Raw genomic sequence first — 27,355 nt, forward strand, 5'->3', positions numbered from 1 at the left:
TTTACTAGGTCAGGTGGTGTGCACTGGCTCCTCCCCCCATGACCCTCCTCCAGACTCCAGTTAGATTTTGTGCCCGAACGAGAAGGGTGCAATCTAGGTGGCTCTCCTAAAGAGCTGCTTAGAGAAAGTTTAGTTTAGGTTTTTTTTTCTTTACAGTGAGTCCTGCTGGCAACAGGATCACTGCAACGTGGGACTTAGGGGGAAAGTAGTAAACTCACCTGCATGCAGAGTGGATTTGCTGCTTGGCTACTGGACACCATTAGCTCCAGAGGGATCGAACACAGGCCCAGCCGTGGAGTCCGGTCCCGGAGCCGCGCCGCCGACCCCCTTGCAGATGCTGAAGCGTGAAGAGGTCCGGAAACCGGCGGCTGAAGACTCCTCAGTCTTCATAAGGTAGCGCACAGCACTGCAGCTGTGCGCCATTTTCCTCTCAGCACACTTCACTGGGCAGTCACTGAGGGTGCAGAGCGCTGGGGGGGGGCGCTCTGAGAGGCAAATATAAACCTTATACAAGGCTAAAAATACCTCACATATAGCCCATAGGGGCTATATGGAGATATTTAACCCCTGCCTGACTGGAAAAATAGCGGGAGAAGAACCCGCCGAAAAAGGGGCGGGGCCTATCTCCTCAGCACACGGCGCCATTTTCTGTCACAGCTCCGCTGGTCAGGACGGCTCCCAGGTCTCTCCCCTGCACTGCACTACAGAAACAGGGTAAAACAGAGAGGGGGGGCACATTAATGGCTATATATATATATATTATATATTAAAGCAGCTATAAGGGAGCACTTAATATAAGGATATCCCTTGTATATATAGCGCTTTGTGGTGTGTGCTGGCAGACTCTCCCTCTGTCTCCCCAAAAGGGCTAGTGGGTCCTGTCTTCATTAGAGCATTCCCTGTGAGTTTGCGGTGTGTGTCGGTACGGGGTGTCGACATGTATGAGGACGATATTGGTGTGGAGGCGGAGCAATTGCCAAATATGCAGATGTCACCCCCCAGGGGGTCGACACCAGAATGGATGCCTTTATTTGTGGAATTACGTGATGGTTTATCTTCCCTTAAACAGTCAGTTGAGGACATGAGGCGGCCGGACAATCAATTAATGCCTGTCCAGGCGCCTCAAACACCGTCAGGGGCTGTAAAACGCCCTTTGCCTCAGTCGGTCGACACAGACCCAGACACAGGCACTGATTCCAGTGACGACGGTAGAAATTCAAACGTATTTTCCAGTAGGGCCACACGTTATATGATTTTGGCAATGAAGGAGACGTTACATTTAGCTGATACTACAGATACCGTAAAACAGGGTATTATGTATGGTGTGAAAAAACTACAAACAGTTTTTCCTGAATCAGAAGAATTAAATGACGTGTGTGATGAAGCGTGGGTTGCTCCTGATAAAAAGTTGATAATTTCAAAAAAGTTATTGGCATTATACCCTTTCCCGCCAGAGGTTAGGGCGCGCTGGGAAACACCCCCTAAGGTGGACAAGGCGCTCACACGCTTATCTAAACAAGTGGCGTTACCCTCTCCTGAGACGGCCGCACTTAAGGATCCATCAGATAGAAAGATGGAAGTTATTCAAAAGAATATATACACACATGCAGGTGTTATACTACGACCAGCTATAGCAACTGCCTGGATGTGCAGTGCTGGAGTAGTTTGGTCAGAATCCCTGATTGAAAATATTGATACCCTAGATAGGGACAATGTTTTACTGTCGTTAGAACAAATAAAGGATGCATTTATCTATATGCGTGATGCACAGAGGGATATTTGCACACTGGCATCTCGGGTGAGTGCTATGTCCATTTCAGCCAGAAGAGCCTTATGGACACGACAGTGGACAGGCGATGCGGATTCAAAACGTCACATGGAGGTTTTGCCGTATAAAGGGGAGGAGTTATTTGGAGTTGGTCTATCAGACTTGGTGGCCACGGCTACTGCCGGGAAATCCACTTTTTTACCTCAAGTCACTCCCCAACAGAGAAAGGCACCGACCTTTCAACCGCAGCCTTTTCGCTCCTACAAAAATAAGAGAGCAAAGGGTTTGTCGTACCTGCCACGAGGCAGAGGAAGAGGGAAGAGACACCAACAGGCAGCTCCTTCCCAGGAACAGAAGCCCTCCCCGGCTCCTGCAAAAACCTCAGCATGACGCTGGGGCCTCTCAAGCGGACTCGGGGACAGTGGGCGGCCGTCTCAAAAATTACAGCGCGCAGTGGGCTCACGCGCAGGTAGACCCCTGGATCCTGCAGATAATATCTCAGGGGTACAGGTTGGAATTAGAGACGGATCCTCCTCATCGTTTCCTGAAGTCTGCTTTACCAACCGTCTCTTCCGAAAGGGAGAGGGTGTTGGAAGCCATTCACAAGCTGTACGCTCAGCAGGTGATAGTCAAAGTACCCCTATTACAACAAGGAAAGGGGTATTATTCCACTCTATTTGTGGTACCGAAGCCGGATGGCTCGGTAAGGCCTATTCTAAATCTGAAGTCCTTGAACCTCTACATAAAAAAGTTCAAGTTCAAAATGGAGTCACTCAGAGCAGTGATAGCGAACCTGGAAGAAGGGGACTTTATGGTATCCTTGGACATCAAGGATGCGTATCTACACGTTCCGATTTACCCCGCACACCAGGGGTACCTCAGGTTCATTGTTCAAAACTGTCACTATCAGTTTCAGACGCTGCCGTTCGGATTGTCCACGGCGCCTCGGGTCTTTACCAAGGTAATGGCCGAGATGATGATTCTTCTTCGAAGAAAAGGCGTATTAGTTATCCCATACTTGGACGATCTCCTAATAAGGGCAAGGTCCAGAGAACAGCTGGAGACAGCTTTAGCACTATCTCAAGAGGTGCTAAGACAACACGGGTGGATTCTGAATATTCCAAAATCCCATTTAATCCCGACAACTCGTCTGCTGTTCCTAGGAATGATTCTGGACACGGTTCAGAAAAAGGTTTTCCTTCCAGAGGAAAAAGCCAAGGAGTTATCCGATCTGGTCAGGAACCTCCTAAAACCAGGAAAGGTGTCAGTACATCAATGCACAAGAGTCCTGGGAAAAATGGTGGCTTCTTACGAAGCAATTCCATTCGGCAGATTCCATGCAAGAATATTCCAAAGGGATCTGTTGGACAAATGGTCAGGGTCGCATCTGCAGATGCACCTGCGAATAACCCTGTCACCAAAGACAAGGGTGTCACTTCTGTGGTGGTTGCAGAAGGCTCACCTATTAGAAGGCCGCAGATTCGGCATTCAGGATTGGATCCTGGTGACCACGGACGCCAGCCTGAGAGGCTGGGGAGCAGTCACACAAGGAAGAAACTTCCAGGGAGTATGGACGAGTCTGGAAAAGTCTCTTCACATAAACATTCTGGAACTAAGAGCAATCTACAATGCTCTAAGCCAGGCGGAACTTCTCCTGAAAGGAAAGCCGGTGTTGATTCAGTCGGACAACATCACGGCGGTCGCCCATGTAAACAGGCAGGGCGGCACAAGAAGCAGGAGTGCAATGGCAGAAGCTGCCAAGATTCTTCGCTGGGCGGAGAATCACGTGATAGCACTGTCAGCAGTGTTCATCCCGGGCGTGGACAACTGGGAAGCAGACTTCCTCAGCAGACACGATCTTCATCCGGTAGAGTGGGGTCTACATCCAGAAGTCTTCAACATGTTAATAGACCGTTGGGAAAGACCAATTGTAGACATGATGGCGTCTCGCCTCAACAAGAAACTGGACAAATATTGCGCCAGGTCAAGAGATCCACAGGCAATAGCTGTGGACGCACTGGTAACTCTTTGGGTGTACCAGTCAGTGTATGTGTTTCCTCCTCTGCCGCTCATACCAAAGGTATTGAAGATCATACGGCAAAGAAGAGTAAGAACAATACTAGTGGTTCCGGATTGGCCGAGAAGGACTTGGTATCCGGAACTTCAAGAGATGCTCACGGACGAACCGTGGCCTCTACCTCTGAGAAGGGACCTGCTACAGCAGGGTCCCTGTCTTTTTCAAGACTTACCGCGGCTGCGTTTGACGGCATGGCGGTTGAACGCCAGATCCTAAAAGGGAAAGGCATTCCAGAAGAAGTCATTCCTACCTTGATTAAGGCACGGAAGGAAGTCACCGTGAAACATTATCACCGCATTTGGCGAAAATATGTAGCGTGGTGCGAGGATCGGAGTGTTCCGACGGAGGAATTCCAACTGGGTCGTTTCCTACATTTCCTGCAATCAGGATTATCTATGGGTCTCAAATTGGGATCCATTAAGGTTCAAATTTCGGCCCTGTCAATATTCTTCCAAAAAGAATTGGCCTCTGTCCCTGAGGTCCAGACTTTTGTCAAGGGAGTACTGCATATACAGCCTCCTGTGGTGCCTCCGGTGGCACCGTGGGATCTAAATGTAGTTTTAGATTTCCTCAAATCCCATTGGTTTGAACCATTGAAAAAGGTGGATTTGAAATATCTCACATTGAAAGTGACTATGTTACTAGCCCTGGCCTCTGCCAGGAGAGTATCTGAATTGGCGGCTTTATCTTATAAAAGTCCTTATCTAATCTTCCATTCGGATAGGGCAGAACTGCGGACTCGTCCGCATTTTCTCCCTAAAGTGGTATCAGCATTTCATCTGAACCAACCTATTGTGGTGCCTGCGGCCACTAGCGACTTGGAGGACTCCAAGTTGTTGGACGTTGTCAGAGCCTTAAAAATATACATTTCAAGGACGGCTGGAGTCAGAAAATCTGACTCGCTGTTTATATTGTATGCACCCAACAAGTTGGGCGCACCTGCTTCTAAGCAGTCGATTGCTCGTTGGATTTGTAACACAATTCAACTTGCACATTCTGTGGCAGGCCTGCCACAGCCTAAAACTGTAAAAGCCCACTCCACAAGGAAGGTGGGCTCATCTTGGGCGGCTGCCCGAGGGGTCTCGGCATTACAACTCTGCCGAGCAGCTACGTGGTCGGGGGAGAACACGTTTGTAAAATTTTACAAATTTGATACCCTGGCAAAGGAGGACCTGGAGTTCTCTCATTCGGTGCTGCAGAGTCATCCGCACTCTCCCGCCCGTTTGGGAGCTTTGGTATAATCCCCATGGTCCTTTCAGGAACCCCAGCATCCACTTAGGACGATAGAGAAAATAAGAATTTACTTACCGATAATTCTATTTCTCGGAGTCCGTAGTGGATGCTGGGCGCCCATCCCAAGTGCGGATTATCTGCAATACTTGTACATAGTTATTGTTAACTAATTCGGGTTATTGTTAAGGAGCCATCTTTAAGAGGCCCTTTCTGTTATCATACTGTTAACTGGGTTTAGATCACAAGTTGTACGGTGTGATTGGTGTGGCTGGTATGAGTCTTACCCGGGATTCAAAATGCCTCCCTTATTGTGTATGCTCGTCCGGGCACAGTACCTAACTGGAGTCTGGAGGAGGGTCATGGGGGGAGGAGCCAGTGCACACCACCTGACCTAGTAAAGCTTTACTTTTTTGTGCCCTGTCTCCTGCGGAGCCGCTATTCCCCATGGTCCTTTCAGGAACCCCAGCATCCACTACGGACTCCGAGAAATAGAATTATCGGTAAGTAAATTCTTATTTTTCTCTAACGTCCTAGTGGATGCTGGGGACTCCGAAAGGACCATGGGGATTATACCAAAGCTCCCAAACGGGCGGGAGAGTGCGGATGACTCTGCAGCACCGAATGAGAGAACTCCAGGTCCTCCTCAGCCAGGGTATCAAATTTGTAGAATTTAGCAAACGTGTTTGCCCCTGACCAAGTAGCTGCTCGGCAAAGTTGTAAAGCCGAGACCCCTCGGGCAGCCGCCCAAGATGAGCCCACTTTCCGTGTGGAATGGGCTTTTACAGATTTTGGCTGTGGCAGGCCTGCCACAGAATGTGCAAGCTGAATTGTACTACAAATCCAACGAGCAATCGTCTGCTTAGAAGCAGGAGCACCCAGCTTGTTGGGTGCATACAGGATAAACAGCGAGTCAGATTTTCTGACTCCAGCCGTCCTGGAAACATATATTTTTTAGGGCCCTGACTACGTCCAGCAACTTGGAATCCTCCAAGTCCCTAGTAGCCGCAGGCACCACAATAGGCTGGTTTAAGTGAAAAGCTGAAACCACCTTAGGGAGAAATTGAGGACGAGTCCTCAATTCTGCCCTGTCCGTATGAAAAATTAGGTAAGGGCTTTTATAGGATAAAGCCGCCAATTCTGAAACACGCCTGGCTGAAGCCAGGGCTAACAGCATTACCACTTTCCATGTGAGATATTTTAAGTCCACAGTGGTGAGTGGTTCAAACCAATGTGATTTTAGGAATCCCAAAACTACATTGAGATCCCAAGGTGCCACTGGAGGCACAAAAGGAGGCTGTATATGCAGTACTCCCTTGACAAACGTCTGAACTTCAGGAACAGAAGCTAGTTCTTTTTGGAAGAATATTGACAGGGCCGAAATTTGAACCTTAATGGACCCTAATTTGAGGCCCATAGACAGTCCTGTTTGCAGGAAATGCAGGAATCGACCCAGTTGAAATTCCTCTGTAGGGGCCTTCCTGGCCTCGCACCACGCAACATATTTACGCCAAATACGGTGATAATGTTGTACGGTCACATCCTTCCTGGCTTTGATCAGGGTAGGGATGACTTCATCCGGAATGCCTTTTTCCTTCAGGATCCGGCGTTCAACCGCCATGCCGTCAAACGCAGCCGCGGTAAGTCTTGGAACAGACATGGTCCCTGCTGGAGCAGGTCCTTTCTTAGAGGTAGAGGCCACGGGTCTTCCGTGAGCATCTCTTGAATTTCCGGGTACCAAGTCCTTCTTGGCCAATCCGGAGCCACGAGTATAGTCTTTACTCCTCTCCTTCTTATGATTCTCAGTACTTTTGGTATGAGAGGAAGAGGAGGGAACACATACACTGACTGGTACACCCACGGTGTTACCAGAGCGTCCACAGCTATTGCCTGAGGGTCCCTTGACCTGGCGCAATACCTGTCCAGTTTTTTGTTGAGGCGGGACGCCATCATGTCCACCTTTGGTTTTTCCCAACGGTTCACAATCATGTGGAAGACTTCTGGGTGAAGTCCCCACTCCCCCGGGTGAAGATCGTGTCTGCTGAGGAAGTCTGCTTCCCAGTTGTCCACTCCCGGAATGAACACTGCTGACAGTGCTATCACATGATTTTCCGCCCAGCGAAGAATCCTTGCCACTTCCGTCATTGCCCTCCTGCTTCTTGTGCCGCCCTGTCTGTTTACGTGGGCGACTGCCGTGATGTCCGACTGGATCAACACCGGCTGACCCTGAAGCAGAGGTCTTGCCTGACTTAGGGCATTGTAAATGGCCCTTAGTTCCAGGATATTTATGTGAAGTGACGTTTCCATGCTTGACCACAAGCCCTGGAAATTTTTTCCCTGTGTGACTGCTCCCCAGCCTCTCAGGCTGGCATCCGTGGTCACCAGGACCCAATCCTGAATGCCGAATCTGCGGCCCTCTAGGAGATGAGCACTCTGTAACCACCACAGGAGAGACACCCTTGTCCTTGGAGACAGGGTTATCCGCTGATGCATTTGAAGATGCGATCCGGACCATTTGTCCAGCAGATCCCACTGAAAAGTTCTTGCGTGGAATCTGCCGAATGGAATCGCTTCGTAAGAAGCCAACATCTTTCCCAGGACCCTTGTGCATTGATGTACTGACACTTGGCCTGGTCTTAGGAGGTTCCTGACTAGGTCGGATAACTCCCTGGCTTTCTCTTCCGGGAGAAACACCTTTTTCTGTACTGTGTCCAGAATCATTCCTAGGAACAGCAGACGTGTCGTCGGAATCAGCTGCGATTTTGGAATATTTAGAATCCATCCGTGTTGTCGTAGTACTACTTGAGATAGTGCTACTTCGACCTCTAACTGTTCCCTGGACCTTGCCCTTATCAGGAGATCGTCCAAGTAAGGGATAATTAAGACTCCTTTTCTTCGAAGAAGAATCATCATTTCGGCCATTACCTTGGTAAAGACCCGGGGTGCCGTGGACAATCCAAACGGCAGCGTCTGAAACTGATAGTGACAGTTCTGTACCACAAACCTGAGGTACCCTTGGTGAGAAGGGCAAATTGGGACATGGAGGTAAGCATCCTTGATGTCCAGAGACACCATATAGTCCCCTTCTTCCAGGTTCGCTATCACTGCTCTGAGTGACTCCATTTTGAACTTGAACCTTTTTATGTAAGTGTTCAAGGATTTCAGATTTAAAATGGGTCTCACCGAGCCGTCCGGCTTCGGTACCACAAACAGCGTGGAATAATACCCCTTTCCCTGGTGAAGGAGGGGTACCTTGATTATGACTTGCTGGGAATACAGCTTGTGAATGGCTTCCAATACCGCCTCCCTGTCGGGGAGAGATGTTGGTAAAGCAGACTTCAGGAACCGGCGAGGGGGAGACGTCTCGAATTCCAATTTGTACCCCTGAGATACTACCAGCAGGATCCAGGGGTCCACTTGCGAGTGAGCCCACTGCGCGCTGAAATTCTTGAGACGGGCCCCCACCGTGCCTGAGTCCGCTTGTAAGGCCCCAGCGTCATGCTGAGGACTTGGCAGAAGCGGGGGAGGGCTTCTGTTCGTGGGAAGAGGCTGTCTGCTGCAGTCTTTTTCCCCTTCCTCTGCCCCGGGGCAGATATGAGTGGCCTTTTGCCCGCTTGCCCTTATGGGGACGAAAGGACTGAGCCTGAAAAGACGGTATCTTTTTCTGCTGCGAGGTGACTTGGGGTAAAAAGGTGGATTTCCCAGCCGTTGCCGTGGCCACCAGGTCCGATAGACCGACCCCAAATAACTCCTCCCCTTTATACGGCAATACTTCCATATGCCGTTTGGAATCCGCATCACCTGACCACTGTCGCGTCCATAACCCTCTTCTGGCAGAAAAGGACATCGCACTTACTCTTGATGCCAGAGTGCAAATATCCCTCTGTGCATCACGCATATATAGAAATGCATCCTTTAAATGCTCTATAGTCAATAATATATTGTCCCTGTCCAGGGTATCCATATTTTCAGTCAGGGAATCCGACCAAGCCACCCCAGCACTGCACATCCAGGCTGAGGCGATTGCTGGTCGCAGTATAATACCGGTATGTGTGTATATACTTTTTAGGATATTTTCCAGCTTTCTATCAGCTGGTTCCTTGAGGGCGGCCGTATCCGGAGACGGTAACGCCACTTGTTTTGATAAGCGTGTGAGCGCCTTATCCACTCTAGGGGGTGTTTCCCAACGCGCCCTAACCTCTGGCGGGAAAGGGTATAATGCCAATAATTTTTTAGAAATTAGCAGTTTTTTATCGGGGGAAACCCACGCTTCATCACACACCTCATTTAATTCATCTGATTCAGGAAAAACTACGGGTAGTTTTTTCACACCCCACATAATACCCTTTTTTGAGGTACTTGTAGTATCAGAAATGTTCAAAACCTCCTTCATTGCCGTGATCATGTAACGTGTGGCCCTACTGGAAAATACGTTTGTTTCCTCACCGTCGACACTGGAGTCAGTGTCAGTGTCTGTATCGACCTGAGGTAACGGGCGTTTTATAGCCCCTGACGGTGTTTGAGACGCCTGTACAGGTATTAACTGATTTGCCGGCTGTCTCATGTCGTCAACAGTCTTTTGTAAAGTGCCGACACTATCACGTAATTCTTTCCATAAGACCATCCAGTCAGGTGTCGACTCCCTAGGGGGTGACATCACTAACACAGGCAATTGCTCCGCCTCCACATCATTTTCCTCCTCATACATGTCGACACAGCGTACCGACACACAGCACACACACAGGGAATGCTCTGATAGAGGACAGGACCCCACTAGCCCTTTGGGGAGACAGAGGGAGAGTTTGCCAGCACACACCAGAGCGCTATATATATACAGGGATAACCTTAGATAAGTGTTTTTCCCTAATATAGCTGCTGTATATATTAATATGCCAATTTAGTGCCCCCCCTCTCTTGTTTTACCCTGTTTCTGTAGTGCAGGACTGCAGGGGAGAGTCAGGGAGCCTTCCTCCAACGGAGCTGTGAGGAAAAAATGGCGCCAGTGTGCTGAGGAGATAGGCTCCGCCCCCTTATCGGCGGCCTTTCTCCCGCTTTTTAATGGAAAAATTGGCAGGGGTTAAATGCATCCATATAGCCCAGGAGCTATATGTGATGTATTTTTTGCCAAACAAAGGTTTTTTATTGCGTCTCAGGGCGCCCCCCCCCAGCGCCCTGCACCCTCAGTGACCGGAGTGTGAAGTGTGCTGAGAGCAATGGCGCACAGCTGCGGTGCTGTGCGCTACCTTATTGAAGACAGGACGTCTTCTGCCGCCGATTTTCCGGACCTCTTCACTCTTCTGGCTCTGTAAGGGGGCCGGCGGCGCGGCTCCGGGACCCATCCATGGCTGGGCCTGTGATCGTCCCTCTGGAGCTAATGTCCAGTAGCCTAAGAAGCCCAATCCACTCTGCACGCAGGTGAGTTCGCTTCTTCTCCCCTTAGTCCCTCGGTGCAGTGAGCCTGTTGCCAGCAGGTCTCACTGAAAATTAAAAACCTACTTTAAACTTTTACACTAAGCAGCTCAGGAGAGCCCCTTAGCCTGCACCCGTCTCGTTCGGGCACAAAAATCTAACTGAGGCTTGGAGGAGGGTCATAGGGGGAGGAGCCAGTGCACACCAGGTAGTCCTAAAGCTTTTTACTTTTGTGCCCAGTCTCCTGCGGAGCCGCTATTCCCCATGGTCCTTTCGGAGTCCCCAGCATCCACTAGGACGTTAGAGAAATCCTATTTTCTGTACCATGTTGTGCTATGAGAAGCATTACATTTTAAAATTTTGGGCTAAAACATGGAACCACTGATGGTTTGTGGCTGTTTTACTGGATCCAAGTTGGTGACTTGCACCCTGAACCAAAAGAGCTAACGCAGTATTTTGCGGCACCATGTAATACCTTCTGGTGTATGCCTAGTTGGCCGAGGGTTTACCTTACAGCAAGATAATCACCCAAAACATACCGCCAGGCTATGTCAGAATCAACTTCCAGATAAAGAACATGATGGCAGGCTTCAAATCATAAAATGGCCACCAGAGTCTCCATCTTAAAGTCTATCCAGCTAGTTTTAGCTGAGCTAAGGCGCACAGCGTACAGAGTACATTAAACAGCGTAAAATTCAGTATAAACTGGAAAAGTGGGGAGGGTGTTCTATAACCTTTTACTGATGCTGTCTGTCACTCAACCATACATCGCTGTAAAGTGCCCCGTTTCCTTCCAAAATAACATGACAGATAAACCATGAAGCCCCCACACTTAAGGCTAAGAAATGAAGTATGCTAAAACTTAGGATCAAACTTGATTTAGCCTACCATATTTGCTTGTCTTTGAATGTCGCCTGCATTATATCTCTGGCGTGACTGTGCTATATGTATATATTTAAATTTAAAAAAAATCTGTGTCTATTTTGGAGAGTTGTTTAATGGTTAAAATAACTGACTTGAATGGTATTGGTTCCATTATTACTTATGTTTTTGATATGCCAACTCTTATTATTTCATCTTGTAATCTGCATTTGTCACACTGGAAATAGTTTCCTTGCAATTTTAACAATGGAGACCTATTCAGACGACATTGTAAGTGCACAGTGGACCTAATTAAGAGTTGATCGCAGCAGCAAATTTGTTAGTAGTTGGGCAAAACCATGTGCAGTGCAGGGGGTGCAGATATAACGTGCAGAGAGAGTTAGATTTGGGTGGGGTGTGTTCATACTGAAATCTAAACTGCAGTGTAAAAATAAAGCAGCCAGTATTTACCCTGCACAGAAACAAAATAACCCACCCAAATCTAACTCCCTCTGCACAAGTTATATCTGTCCCCCCGCAGTGCACATGGTTTTGCCCAACTGCTAACAAATTTGCTGCTGTGATCAGGTCTGAATTAGGCCCTTAGTCCTAATTCAGCCACTCAGGTCCTGCAATCCTCTATGGTTGTATGGTCTGATACTGGTACGGGACTCTGTCTACCCAGTACCCTGTGTATTTGTGGGGTGTTTGGTGTGTGTGTGACAACATGTCTAGGGACACTGTTTCATATGCTTCAGAGGATTTATCTTCCCAGGAAGACTGCTTACCATGTAATCAGGATTGCACTGTTGTAGCGCAGATCCCAGCTAGAGACCCAGAATGGTTAGTCTCTCTGAGGGGGGTATTTCTCAGATTTCTGGTAGGGTTGCTAGGACTGAGCATGCCACTCAGGTCCTGCAATCCTCTATGGTTGTATGGTCTGATACTGGTACGGGACTCTGTCTACCCAGTACCCTGTGTATTTGTGGGGTGTTTGGTGTGTGTGTGACAACATGTCTAGGGACACTGGGGTAGATTTATTAAAGTTCTTTAGGGGTTAAAGCGCTATCTGCACACGTTATGTGCCGCAGATAGCGCATCCCCTGATGTAGTATCCCGGCAATGCGGTATAGAAGGCTGGGGCGCTATGCGCCCGCTGCCTTATCGGCGCCTCTATCTGTTAGATAGAACACCGATAAGCTTGCTAACTTATGAACGTTCGGTGTGCCCGAACGTTAGTCACTCCTACCCTGCTCCTCTTCGCCTCCCAGATCCAGCGCTGTGGGTGTACAAGCAGTTCCTCCCCCTACACACACGACAAGCTCCGGCATCCACAGAATGAAAGTGCGCATGCGCCAGCTTAACTCCCGAAAGGCACGCTGGGAGTTACTGGACGGCGCAGGCGTGGAAGTAGATACTGCAGCCGAAGCGGACGCATGTTATGGGAGGACACGTATCACCAGAAGGGTGAGATAACGTGCTCCCATAACGAACAAGGCAGGGTTAGTAAATTCACTTGAAAAGAGGTCCCGCTTCACCACGATAATGCGGTGAAGCGGGACCCTGCTTATAAAGAACCTTATGTGCATTTTAATAAATCTACCCCACTGTTTCATATGCTTCAGAGGATTTATCTTCCCAGGAAGACTGCTTACCATGTAATCAGGATTGCACTGTTGTAGCGCAGATCCCAGCTAGAGACCCAGAATGGTTAGTCTCTCTGAGGGGGGTATTTCTCAGATTTCTGGTAGGGTTGCTAGGACTGAGCATGCCACTCAGGTCCTGCAATCCTCTATGGTTGTATGCAAAAAACAAGATTTTTCCCCAGCGCACAGTACAGGATGTATAATAAGGAAATCTGAAAACAAACTTTTTCAATTCCTTAAATTTCTTTTTATTAAATAATTCAGGAAAGGTCCAATATTCAGTTAAAAAGTATACATACAGTGAAGAAGGTGACTGCCTATTACCGGTAAACATACATTTAACAATCACAAACACACAAACAACAATGTTGAAGGGTAAATATTCACTATACCCCACAGTATTTTGGTAGTCTCCAGTGTAAAAATTCAAAAGCAACCAGTTCTCATAGATCGGATGCGCTGCTCTGCGGCTTACTCCTTCTATGCTATATAATGATGACCGCAAATTTCCTCTTAAGGCAAACACCCTTTTTTAAGGGAGGGGGGAGGGGGGGGGGGGGAGCACACTCCTGGTTATATAACTGAATTTATAGGAGGAGATGATCTTTTCCAATCGGAATGTGTGCACCCCTATCTGTGTTGCTAGCAGCAAATCAAGTCTTGTCGTAATGAGGGGTTACCTTCCAAATGCACGAAAGGGTTCCCTCCAGAAGGAGTCTCTCTGGCTGGTGTGTCCTCCGGGCTGATGTGCTGGGTCCGGAGTCCGCCGGCGGAAGTCCCGTGCACGCTGTACGGAGAACATCGATCCTGAGCAACGCTGAGTAGCGCTACACACAGCGTGCACGGGACTTCCGCCGGCGGACTCCGGACCCAGCACATCAGCCCGGAGGACACACCAGCCAGAGAGACTCCTTCTGGAGGGAACCCTTTCGTGCATTTGGAAGGTAACCCCTCATTACGACAAGACTTCCTTTGCTGCTAGCAACACAGATAGGGGTGCACACATTCCGATTGGAAAAAATCATCTCCTCCTATAAATTCAGTTATATAACCAGGAGTGTGCTTCCCCCCCCCTTAAAAAAGGGTGTTTGCCTTAAGAGGAAATTTGCGGTCATCATTATATAGCATAGAAGGAGTAAGCCGCAGAGCAGCGCATCCGATCTATGAGAACTGGTTGCTTTTGAATTTTTACACTGGAGACTACCAAAATACTGTGGGGTATAGTGAATATTTACCCTTCAACATTGTTGTTTGTGTGTTTGTGATTGTTAAATGTATGTTTACCGGTAATAGGCAGTCACCTTCTTCACTGTATGTATACTTTTTAACTGAATATTGGACCTTTCCTGAATTATTTAATAAAAAGAAATTTAAGGAATTGAAAAAGTTTGTTTTCAGATTTCCTTATTATACATCCTGTACTGTGCGCTGGGGAAAAATCTTGTTTTTTGTCTATAGCTTAGTGGAGCTAGGTAGTAGCCCCACTCCTTGCAGCAGCACTATACAGTTTTAACCTATTCTTTTTCTTTAGCGCAGTGCAAATCTGTTTTTTTTCCCTCTATGGTTGTATGGTCTGATACTGCTTCCTCGGGGTCCCCTGCGGTACATTCCCACAAACGTGCACTTGCGAAATTTATGCAGGATGACACGGACACCGATTCTGACACTGCAGACGGTGACGGGGATGTGTCGAGGGGGACAGCTTCACTTGCTAAGGGGGTGCAGTTGATGATTGAAGCTGTGAGGGATGTGTTGCACATTTCTGACACCGCTCCTGAGCAGGTGGAGGAGGCCTTTTTCACAGACAGTAGGAAGCCCCCCCCCCTCACCGGCATCCAGAGAATTAAATGCTATCTTTGAGAGAGCCTGGGAAACTCCGGAGAAGAAATTCCAGATCCCTACGAGGGTCTTGGTTGCCTTTCCCTTCCCAGAGGAAGATAGAAAAAAATGGGAGTCCCCACCGATAGTCAACGCCTCTGTCTCAAGGCTGTCCAAACAGGTGGTGTTGCCAGTCCCAGGATCTACCGCGTTGAAGGACCTGGCGGATCGCAAGGTAGATGCTACCCTAAAAACCATTTACATGGCTTCAGGGGCTATATTACGGCCTACTATAGCCTGTGCTTGGATTGCAAAAGCTATTGCCAGGTGGTCAATCACTCTGCAGGAGGAATCGACTACGATGGATAGAGGTAACGTTGATTTATTTTTACGTAATATTCAGGATTCTGCAGGGTTCCTGGTAGATTCCATGAAGGACCTGGGTTTCATGGCTGCGGGGATCTCCTCCATGTCCGTCTCGGCTCGCAGGGGTCTCTGGCTGCGACAATGGTCTGCGGAATACAGGAAAAGTGTGGAAGGCCTACCCTATACAGGTCAGGCTCTCTTTGGGGAGGCGCTGGATGCGTGGATTGCCACGGCTACCGCGGGTAAGTCTCATTTTCTCCCCTCAGCTGCACCGGCTACGAAGAAGCCTTTTACACCAGCCACGTCAGTCCTTTCGGCCCGCGAGGCCTAGAAAGAACAAACCTTCGAACACCTTCTTCAGAGGTGGTCGTGCCAAAGGAAAGAAACCTGCTCCCACAGGTTCCCAAACGCAGAAGCCTGCTTCTGATACCCCCAAGTCCTCCGCACGGTGGACAGCTAGGCCTGGAGGAAGGTCAGGTGGGGGCGAGACTCCGGCATTTCAGCCACGTCTGGGTGTCATCTGGCCTGGACCTATGGGTGCTGGATATTGTGTCCAGGAGGTACAGACTGGAGTTTCAAAATCCCCCACCTCACCGTTTCTTCAAGTCAGGCTTGCCGGCTCTGCTGGCAGATAAAACAATTCTTCTGGAAGCCATCCAAAAATTGGTGGTGTCGGTGGTCATTGTTCCAGTTCCGCCTCAGCAGTGGAACAAAGGTTTATTATTCGAACCTTTTCGTGGTACCGAAACCGGATGGTTCGGTACGGCCAATTCTGAACTTAGTCTTTGAACCCTTATCTCAGGGAGTTCAAATTCAAGAGGGAATCTCTGAGAGCTGTCATCTCAGGACTGACAGAGGGGGAGTTCCCGGTGTCTCTGGACATCAAGGATGCGTACCTCCACATTCTAATTTGGTCGCCGCATCAGGCATATCTAAGGTTTGCACTGTTGGAAGATCACTATCAGTTTCAGGCGCTGCTGTTTGGCCTCTCCACAGCACCGAGGATCTTCACCAAGGTGATGGCGGAAATGATGGTTCTCCTCCGCAAGCAGGGGGTGAACATAATCCTGTATTTGGACGATCTCCTGATCAAGGCGTCGTCCAGGGAGAAGTTGTTGCGATCCATTGCTCTCACGACACATCTGCTCAAGGAGCACGGTTGGATCCTGAACCTTCCAAAGTCCTCATCTGGAGCCGACAAGGTGGCTGTCTTTCCTGGGAATGATCCTAGACACGGAAGTGCAGAGGGTGTTTCTGCCGGTGGAGAAAGCATTGGTGATTCAATCAATGGTGCGAGATGTCTTAAAGCCTACCCGGGTCTCGGTTCATCAGTGCATCCGCCTTCTGGGGAAGATGGTTGCCTCCTACGGGGCTCTACAATATGGAAGGTTTCATGCTCGATCCTTTCAACTGGATCTCCTGGACCAGTGGTCGGGATCTCACCTACACATGCACCAGAGGATCCGTCTCTGAAAGCCAGGATTTCGCTCCTCTGGTGGATACAACTGCCTCACCTTCTGGAAGGCCGAAGGTTCGGAGTTCAGGACTGGATCCTTCTAACCACAGATGTAAGTCTAAGAGGTTGGGGAGCAGTCGCTCAGGGGGAAACCTTCCAAGGACGGTGGTCGGATCAAGAATCCCTTCTCCCGATTTAAACATTCTGGAGCTAAGAGACGTGTACAACGGCCTTCTGCAAGCAGCACACCTTCTACAGGATCGGGCTGTTCAGGTGCAGTCGGACAACGTGACCACAGTGGCCTACATAAACCGACAAGGCGGAACGAAGAGCAGGGCTGCCATGTCAGAGGTGTCAAAAATCCAATTCTGGGCAGAAAGGCACGCGGTGGTGATGTCGGCAATCTTCATTCTGGGTGTAGACAACTGGGAAGCAGACTTCCTCAGCAGACACGATCTCCATCCAGGAGAGTGGGGCCTCCATCCGGAGGTGTTTGAGGAGGTAACCGGTTGGTGGGGGGGTTCCTCACATAGACATGATGGCCTCCCGCCTCAACAAGAAGCTGCGGAGGTACTGTTCCAGGTCGGGGGACCCACAGGCAGTGGCGGTGGACGCATTGGTAACACCGTGGGTGTTCACGTCGGTGTATGTGTTCCCTTCACTTCCTCTTGTACCAAGGGTTCTTCAACTGGTAAGAAGAACAAAGGTTCTGGCAATCCTCATTGCTCCAGACTGGCCAAGGAGTGTTTGGTACGCGGATCTACTGGATCTTCTGCTGGAAGATCCAAGGCCGTTACCTCTTCGGAATGATCTGCTACTGCAGGGGCCGTTCGCTTATCAAGACTTAACACGGCTACGTTTGACGGCATGGCGTTTGAACGCCAGATCTTAGCTCGGAAGAGTATCCCGAGTGAGATCATTCCTACCCTGATACAGGCTAGGAAGGGGATAACGTCTAAACATTACCATCGCATTTGGAAAAAATATGTTTCTTGGTGTGAGTCCAAGACGTTTCCTGCGGTGGTGTTTCAACTTAGAGGTTTTCTCCTTTTCCTGCAAGCAGTGGTGGAGATGGGACGGAGATTGGGCTCCATCAAGGTCCAGATCTCTATTTTGTCCATCTTCTTCCAAAAACAATTGGCTGTCCTCCCTGAGGTTCAGACCTTTTTGAAAGGGGTTCTGCACATCCAGCCTCCCTTTGTGGCGCCAACGGCACCCTGGGATCTTGATGTGGTGTTGCAGTTCCTGCAATCTGCTTGGTTTGAGCCTCTGCGGGAGGCTGATCTCAAGTTTCTCACAAGGAAGGCAGTCACTTTGTTGGCCTTGGCTTCTGCACAATGCGTGTCGGAATTGGGGGCTTTATCTTGTAAAAGCCCCTAACTGATCTTCCATGAAGACAGGGCGGAACTTAGGACTCGTCCACAGTTCCTTCCTAAGGTTGTATCGGCTTTCCATATCAACCAACCTATTGTGGTGCCAGTGGCTGCTGACTCCTCAATTGCTTCAAAGGCCTTGGATGTTGTGAGGACTTTGAAGATTTTTGTGCAGAGGACGGCGCGTCATAGGAAAAGTGACTATCTGTCCTCTATGATCCCAAGAAAATTGGGTGTCCTGCGTCTAAGCAGTCGATTTCACGCTGGATCAGGTTCACTATCCAGCATGTTTATTCCACAGCAGGATTGCCTTGTCCAAGATCTGTAAAGGCCCACTCTACTCGTAAAGTGGGCTCTTCCTGGGTGGCTGTCTCGGCTGTACAACTCTGCCGAGCTGCTACTTGGTCTAGGTCGAACACGTTTGCCAAGTTTTAAAAGTTCGATACTTTGGCCTCTGATGACCTCAAGTTTGGTCAAGCAGTATTGCAGGAGCCTCCGCGCTCTCCCTCCCGTACTGGGAGCTTTGGTACATCCCCCATGGTACTAATATGGACCCCAGCATCCTCTAGGAGTAAATAGGATTTTGGTTACCTACTGGTAAATCCTTTTCTCGTAGTCCGTAGAGGATGCTGGGCGCCCGCACAGCGCTGCGTTTTCCTGCTTTGGTTTTATAGTTCAGTACTGCCTGGTTCATAGGTAAGTTCTGCGTTATTTACTGTTTCAGCTGTTGCTGAGTTGTTCCGGCCTGTTGGCCGGATTTGCTTTGTTGTGTGAGCTGGTATGACTCTCGCCACTATCTGTGTATTTCCTTCTCTCGAAGTATGTTGTCTCCTCGGGCACAGTTTCTAGACTTAGTCTGGTAGGAGGGGCATGGAGGGAGGAGCCAGCCCACGCTATTAAACTCTTTAAAGTGCCAATGGCTCCTGGTGGACCCGTCTATACCCCATGGTACTAATATGGACCCCAGCACCCTCTACGGTCTATGAGAAAAGGATTTACCGGTAGGTAATTAAAATCCTATTATCTGCCCAACCCCCTGCAGTGCACATGGTTTTGCCCAACTGCTAACAAATTTGCTGCTGCGATCAACTCTGAATTACCCCCTAGGTCTAGTAGGACCACAGTCCACCTGAATCTACTCTAAGGTGCAGTTGAAATCCATTCTCAGTGATGTGCTTATGCTAACATCACACAGTCACAGTACTCCAACATCACACATTTTCTTGTGCACCCTTCTATTTGGTGCAAAGAAAAATGTGCAATGTAAGTGGCTGCAAGATGCTGGCCCTCTTTTAATTTCATAGTATTACATCCCAATAAAAAAAAAAAATGATTCATATAAATAAAGTATGTTGTGACATTTCCTTCTGTCAATGCTGTGAACCAAAGCTATGAAATACTAAATCTGCATGCCATGAAAATTAATGTCTCCCTAAACCAATTCCATAGTGTGCGTTCTACTTGTGGCTCTTTGATAGGGAGGTGCTTTGGTTAGATTAGGGAACAGTATTTCACATTCTTTCATGATTAGAGAGTATCTGCTTTAGAACACTCTAGTCAGAAAATTGCAGAGTTTGTCTCCTATTTTACAGTGGTTCTCAATTGCTCAATTTACATTCAGATTCTCATTTGCTCCACAGATAACTGGAGAACCTCTGGTGAGACGCTCTGATGACAATGAGACGACTTTGAAGTCACGGCTGGAGGCTTATCACACCATGACTGCACCATTGGTGGAATATTATCAGCGCCACGGAATCCACACTGCAGTGGATGCTGCACAGTCTCCAGATGTGGTGTTTGCAAGCATCCTGGCAGCTTTCTCCAAAGCTCGCAGTAAAGACCTTGTTATATTTTTGTGAAACTCGTGTAGAAGACAGACAAAAGTATGGTTAATGTTCTGCTGTTAGTGACTCTCGGTGCATTAGTATCTTCTATGTTGCATTATATGTTGTGCAGGGACTTGTTTCAGAAGTCTAGTGAGAAGGGCTGGCAATGTGTAGTATGCTGTTACTACTTGTGTTGTCACCCACTAGCAGCGCACTCTATCATATCTAAATAAGCTGAACATTTCTAAGTGTAACTGATTACAGAAATATAATTTTATTTTTGCCCCATTTCTTTGCATCTTGTTTGCCACTGTGTTGTCATTTGTGTATATGGCTCTACACCTTTAGTGCTCACTTTCAAATTTTTATTACATTTTTTTTTTTTTTTTGTTGTTTTTATTCATTTCAGCGCACTGATTTCCAACCCTCCTGGAGTGTGTTGTCTGCAGGCATGAAATCCTATGCACAAGAGTAGGGCAGTGCATGATAACTGATGACTGAGTTGACTCGCCGATTCCTCTGCTGCTGTGTGGTGCTCCTCCATTGTAGTAAAATGTTATTGCATTCGTCATCTGACAGTCTTACAATTTTAGCTGTAGAAGCTACAGCGTGTCTTACCTCATTGTTGAGGTGTGTATGTGACGAAACCATTACACATAAACCATGTCTTCCTTGTTATCCCTCAGGTACAAACAGCTGACCTAGGTCCGGTGGAAAGACTGTGACAATAGATATGAATGGTTTAAATGAGCCCATAATATATACACTCTGGGAACCTCCATGTTATCACCTGTTAAGGATCATGGACTGAATATTCATTAACCCTAGAAACATTTTGTCAAAGCTGTGGTTGTTGGTGTTTGCAGAGGCACTAGCAATAGGCTATCTCTATTTAGGTACCAAAACCAGTATAAAATAAACTGCAAATATGTAATAAGGTGACACCTTATAAGCTACGAATCCTGACGGGACTCTTTCATACGTTCTGATAAAAACTTGATCATTTGTCTATTGCTTACTTCCAAATCTAAACACTGTGCCTTATGTGATTACCAAAGCAATAAACAGTGTGCGAAAGTGACTGACTTGTTTTTATTTTTATTTATGTATATATATATATATTTTTTTATATTCTGCATTGTTTGCTAGCAGATGTGCATGTTGTGTGTACCTATTGCCAATCTTTAGTATACACAAATAGCACAGGTCTTGTCATTTTCATTATCAGGACTGGTGTAAAGGTGGCACTTGCAATCATGCTCAGAAGAATGTGGGGATAAATTTGACCTGTATTAGCTGTGTCTTCTCGTCCTCTTTCCCAGGCTTCTGCTAACAGAGCTCAGACATACAGGCTGCATTTGGGTTCAACAGTAGTTTTAATTCAAGTTTTCTCAATCCAAGCTCCCATAGAGGCACAATTGTAACACCACAGCCAATTAGTATTTAGGCGTACCAACAAGTAACGCTGAATCGATCTCAAGGTGGGTACACACTAGTAGATATATCTGCAGATCAATTGATCTGCAGATATGTCTACGGACGGATCGGGCAGTGTGTTGAGCATACACACTTCCCGATCCGTCGGGGACTGACGTCATGAGAGTACACACGCCCAGTTCAGCTGTCAATCACCGCCGGCCGCCGCAGCATGTGTACGGGTGGTCGGCCGACTGCCGTACACACACAGCTACGCGCCAATATATCGGTAGATATATTGGCCGTCGGCTGTGCTGCGGGGCCGATGCGATAAGTCTGTGAACGACGGAGTTCACAGACGTATCAGCCGTACACACTGGCCGACGGACACGCGATATATCGGCCGTTCAAGAGAACGGCCGATATATTGGCCAGTGTGTACGGGCCTTAAGGTGAGTGTAAATGAGCTGTGCCTGCTTTAGTTATTTTGTAACATTTATATAGTGGCAACATATTCCATGGTGCTTTGAAATATGTATCAAAAGTGTTAAAAAAGAAAACTGGGTAATAACCGACAAAGAGGGTAAGGGAGCCCTACTCACTTGCAAGTTTAAAATCAGGTCTGAGGCTCCGAGGACGATAAGCACTGTTACTGGCTACTGCTGAAATTAATTCTTGTCCTTTTGTAGCTGGAAGGTGGTGAGTACTGCTGGGTTTTTTTACATGAAAGTATCGTACATTTCTCTAACGTCCTAAGTGGATGCTGGGACTCCGTAAGGACCATGGGGAACAGCGGCTCCGCAGGAGACAGGGCACAAAATAAAAGCTTGAGATATCAGGTGGTGTGCACTGGCTCCTCCCCCTATGACCCTCCTCCAAGCCAGTTAGATTTTTGTGCCCGGCCGAGAAGGGTGCAAACTAGGTAGCTCTCCAGAGCTGCTTAGAATAAAGGTTTAGTTAGGTTTTTTTATTTTCAGTGAGTCCTGCTGGCAACAGGCTCACTGCATCGTGGGACTAAGGGGAGAAGAAGCGAACTCACCTGAGTGCAGAGTGGATTGGGCTTCTTAGGCTACTGGACGTTAGCTCCAGAGGGACGATCACAGGTTCAGCCTGGATGGGTCACCGGAGCCGCGCCGCCGTCCCCCTTACAGAGCCAGAAGAGACGAAGGTCCGGTGAAAGCGGCGGCAGAAGACATCCTGTCTTCAAGACTAAGGTAGCGCACAGCACCGCAGCTGTGCGCCATTGCTCTCAGCACACTTCACACTCCGGTCACTGAGGGTGCAGGGCGCTGGGGGGGAGCGCCCTGAGACGCAATATAACACACATATACCTTAGCTGGCAAAAGGAATACATCACATATAGCTCCAGGGCTATATGGATGTATTTTTTCCCCTGCCATTTTACACAAAAAAGCGGGAGTTAAGGACGTCGTGAAGGGGCGGGGCCTATCTCCTCAGCACACTGGCGCCATTATTCCCTCACAGCTCCGCTGGAAGGACGGCTCCCTGATTCTCCCCTGCAGTACTGCATCTGATTCAGGGTAAAAAAGAGAAGGGGGGGCATTTTGGCAGCAAATAACTAGATTAACAGCAGCTATAAGGGATTAACACTTATATAAGGTTATCCCTGTATATATATAGCGCTGGGTGTGTGCTGGCAGACTCTCCCTCTGTCTCTCCAAAGGGCTAAGTAGGGTCCTGTCCTCTATCAGAGCATTCCCGGTGTGTGTGCTGTGTGTCGGTACACGTGTGTCGACATGTATGAGGAGGAAAATGAGGTGGAGGCGGAGCAGTTGCCTGTGTTAGTGATGTCACCCCCTAGGGAGTCGACACCTGACTGGATGATTGTGTTTAAGCAATTAAGTGATAATGTCAGCAATTTACAAAAAACTGTTGACGACATGAGAAAGCCGGCAAATCAATTAGTGCCTGTTCAGGCGTCTCAGACACCCTCAGGGGCCCTAAAACGGCCGCTACCTCAGTGGGTCGACACGGATCCAGATACTGAATCTAGTGTCGACGGTGACGAGACAAACGTAATGTCCAGTAGGGCCACACGTTACATGATCATGGCAATGAAAGAGGCATTGAACCTTTCTGACACTACAAATACCTCAAAGGCGGGTATTATGTGGGGTGTGAAAAAACTGCCAATAGTTTTTCCTGAGTCTGAGGAAATAAATGAGGTGTGTGATAAAGCGTGGGTTTCCCCCGATAAAAAACAGCTAATTTCTAATAAGTTATTAGCACTATACCCTTTCCCGCCAGAGGTTAGGGCACGGTGGGAAACACCCCCTAGGGTAGATAAGGCGCTCACACGTTTATCTAAACAAGTAGCGTTACCGTCCCCTGATACGGCCACCCTCAAAGAACCAGCTGATAGGAGGCTGGAAAATATCCTGAAAAGTATATACACACATACTGGTGTTATACTGCGACCAGCAATCGCATCAGCCTGGATGTGCAGTGCTGGAGTCGCATGGGCGGATTCCCTGACTGAGAATATTGATACCCTGGATAGGGACAATATTCTGTTAACTATAGAACATTTAAAGGATGCATTGCTATATATGCGTGATGCGCAGAGGGATATTTGTACCCTGGCATCAAGAGTAAGCGCAATGTCCATCTCTGCCAGAAGAGCATTATGGACCAGACAGTGGTCAGGGGACGCAGATTCCAAACGGCACATGGAAATATTGCCGTATAAGGGGGAGGAGTTATTTGGGGCTGGTCTAACAGACCTGGTGGCCACGGCAACGGCTGGAAAATCCACCTTTTTACCCCAGGTTACTTCACATCAACAGAAAAAGACACAGTCTTTTCAAACTCAGTCCTTTCGTTCCCATAAGTACAAGCGAGCAAAAGGTCACTCTTTTCTGCCCAAGGGCAGAGGAAGAGGAAAAAGGCAGCACCATGCAGCCGCTTCCCAGGAGCAGAAGCCCTCCCCTGCTTCTGCCAAGTCTTCAGCATGACGCTGGGGCTTTACAAGCAGACTCAGACACGGTGGGGGCCCGTCTCAAGAATTTCAACGCGCAGTGGGCTCACTCGCAAGTGGATCCCTGGATTCTACAGGTAGTATCACAGGGGTACAAACTGGAATTCGAGGCGTTTCCTCCTCATCGGTTCCTGAAGTCTGCTTTACCAAAGTCTCCCTCCGACAGGGAGGCAGTTCTGGAAGCCATTCACAAGCTGTACTCCCAGCAGGTGATAATCAAGGTACCCCTCTTACAACAGGGGAAGGGGTATTATTCCACACTATTTGTGGTACCGAAGCCGGACGGCTCGGTGAGACCAATATTAAATCTAAAATCTTTGAACACTTACATAAAAAGGTTCAAATTCAAGATGGAGTCACTCAGAGCGGTGATAGCGAACCTGGAAGAGGGGGACTATATGGTGTCGCTGGACATCAAGGATGCTTATCTCCACGTCCCAATATATCCTTCTCACCAAGGGTACCTCAGGTTTGTAGTACAAAACTGTCATTATCAGTTTCAGACGCTGCCGTTTGGATTGTCCACGGCGCCTCGGGTCTTTACCAAGGTAATGGCCGAAATGATGATTCTTCTACGAAGAAAAGGCATCTTAATTATCCCTTACTTGGACGATCTCCTGATAAGGGCAAGAACCAAGGAACAGTTAGAAGTCGGAGTGGCACTATCTCAGGTAGTGCTAAGTCAGCACGGATGGATTCTAAATATTCCAAAATCGCAGCTGATTCCAACGACACGTCTACTGTTCTTAGGAATGATTCTGGACACAGTCCAGAAGAAGGTGTTTCTCCCGGAGGAGAAGGCCAGGGAGTTATCCGAGCTAGTCAGGAACCTCCTAAAACCAGGACAGGTCGCAGTGCATCAGTGCACAAGGGTCCTGGAAAAAATGGTGGCTTCTTACGAAGCGATTCCATTCGGAAGATTCCATGCAAGAACTTTTCAGTGGGATCTACTGGGAAAATGGTCCGGATCGCATCTTCAGATGCATCAACGGATAACCCTGTCGCCAAGGACAAGGGTGTCTCTCCTGTGGTGGCTTCAGAGGGCTCATCTACTAGAGGGCCGCAGATTTGGCATTCAGGATTGGATCCTGGTAACCACGGATGCCAGCCTGAGAGGCTGGGGAGCAGTCACACAGGGAAGGAATTTCCAGGGCTTGTGGTCAAGCATGGAAACATCTCTTCATATAAACATTCTAGAACTAAGGGCCATTTACAATGCCTTAATTCAAGCAAAACCTCTGCTTCAGGGTCAGGCGGTGTTGATCCAGTCGGACAACATCACGTCAGTCGCCCACATAAACAGACAGGGCGGCACGAGAAGCAGGAGGGCAATGGCAGAAACTGCAAGGATTCTTCGCTGGGCGGAAAATCATGTGATAGCACTGTCAGCAGTGTTCATTCCGGGAGTGGACAACTGGGAAGCAGACTTCCTCAGCAGACACGACCTTCACCCGGGAGAGTGGGGACTTCACCCAGAAGTCTTCCACCAAATTGTACACCGTTGGGAAAGACCAAAGGTGGACATGATGGCGTCACGTCTAAACAAAAAACTGGACAGATATTGCGCCAGGTCAAGGGACCCTCAGGCAATAGCAGTGGACGCTCTGGTAACGCCGTGGGTGTACCAGTCAGTGTATGTATTCCCTCCTCTGCCCCTCATACCGAAAGTATTGAGAATCATAAGAAGGAGAGGAGTAAGAACTATACTCGTGGTTCCGGATTGGCCAAGAAGGTCTTGGTACCCGGAACTTCAAGAGATGCTCACGGACGAACCGTGGCCTCTACCTCTAAGACAGGACCTGCTACTGCAGGGGCCTTGTCTGTTCCAAGACTTACCGCGGCTGCGTTTGACGGCATGGCGGTTGAACGCCGGATCCTGAAGGACAAGGGCATTCCAGAAGAAGTCATCCCTACTCTGGTAAAAGCCAGAAAGGAAGTAACCGCAAAACATTATCACCGCATTTGGCGTAAATATGTTGCGTGGTGTGAGGCCAAGAAGGCCCCTACACAGGAATTTCAACTGGGTCGTTTCTTGCATTTCCTGCAAACAGGACTGTCTATGGGCCTAAAATTAGGGTCCATTAAGGTTCAAATTTCGGCCCTGTCGATATTCTTCCAGAAAGAACTGGCTTCAGTACCTGAAGTTCAGACATTTGTGAAAGGGGTGCTGCACATACAGCCTCCTTTTGTGCCTCCAGTGGCACCTTGGGATCTCAATGTTGTGTTGAGATTTCTAAAATCACACTGGTTTGAACCATTGTCTACGGTAGATTTAAAATATCTCACGTGGAAGGTGTCGATGCTGTTGGCCTTGGCTTCAGCTAGGCGTGTGTCAGAATTGGCGGCTTTATCATGTAAAAGCCCTTACCTAAATTTTCATTCTGACAGGGCGGAATTGAGGACTCGTCCTCAATTTCTACCTAAGGTGGTTTCTGCATTTCACATGAACCAACCTATTGTGGTACCTGCGGCTACTAGGGACTTAGAGGACTCTAAGTTGCTGGACGTTGTCAGGGCCTTGAAAATATATGTTTCCAGGACGGCTGGAGTCAGGAAAACTGACTCGCTGTTTATCCTGTATGCACCCAACAAGCTGGGTGCTCCTGCTTCAAAGCAGACGATTGCTCGTTGGATTTGTAGTACAATTCAGCTTGCACATTCCGTGGCAGGATTGCCACAGCCAAAATCAGTAAAAGCCCATTCCACAAGGAAAGTGGGCTCATCTTGGGCGGCTGCCCGAGGGGTCTCGGCTTTACAACTTTGCCGAGCAGCTACTTGGTCAGGGGCAAACACGTTTGCTAAATTCTACAAATTTGATACCCTGGCTGAGGAGGACCTGGAGTTCTCTCATTCGGTGCTGCAGAGTCATCCGCACTCTCCCGCCCGTTTGGGAGCTTTGGTATAATCCCCATGGTCCTTACGGAGTCCCAGCATCCACTTAGGACGTTAGAGAAAATAGGATTTTACTTACCGATAAATCTATTTCTCGTAGTCCGTAGTGGATGCTGGGCGCCCATCCCTAGTGCGGATTGTCTGCAATACTTGTATATAGTTATTGTTACAAAAAATTCGGGTTATTATTGTTGAGCCATCTTTTCAGAGGCTCCT

General features: G+C 48.3%; 1 protein-coding gene across 2 annotated transcripts in view; it reads left to right on the forward strand.

Annotated features, from left to right (window-relative positions):
- AK2 (adenylate kinase 2) overlaps nt 1-20,914 on the forward strand; it is a 48,244-nt gene extending 27,330 nt beyond the window's left edge. Inside the window, exons 6-7 of one of the 2 annotated variants that reach the window (XM_063954127.1) lie at nt 19,645-19,840; nt 20,243-20,914. In XM_063954127.1, the coding sequence (XP_063810197.1) occupies nt 19,645-19,840; nt 20,243-20,250 (204 nt within the window). In that variant the 3' untranslated portion in view covers nt 20,251-20,914. Of the gene's footprint in view, nt 1-19,644; nt 20,124-20,242 lie in introns of those variants that run through there. The other variant, XM_063954126.1, reaches the window with a different exon arrangement.
- The last annotated feature ends 6,441 nt before the right edge of the window (nt 20,915-27,355 follow it).

This window comes from Pseudophryne corroboree, chromosome 2 (genome assembly GCF_028390025.1).
Source record: "Pseudophryne corroboree isolate aPseCor3 chromosome 2, aPseCor3.hap2, whole genome shotgun sequence".
NCBI lineage: Eukaryota > Metazoa > Chordata > Amphibia > Anura > Myobatrachidae > Pseudophryne > Pseudophryne corroboree.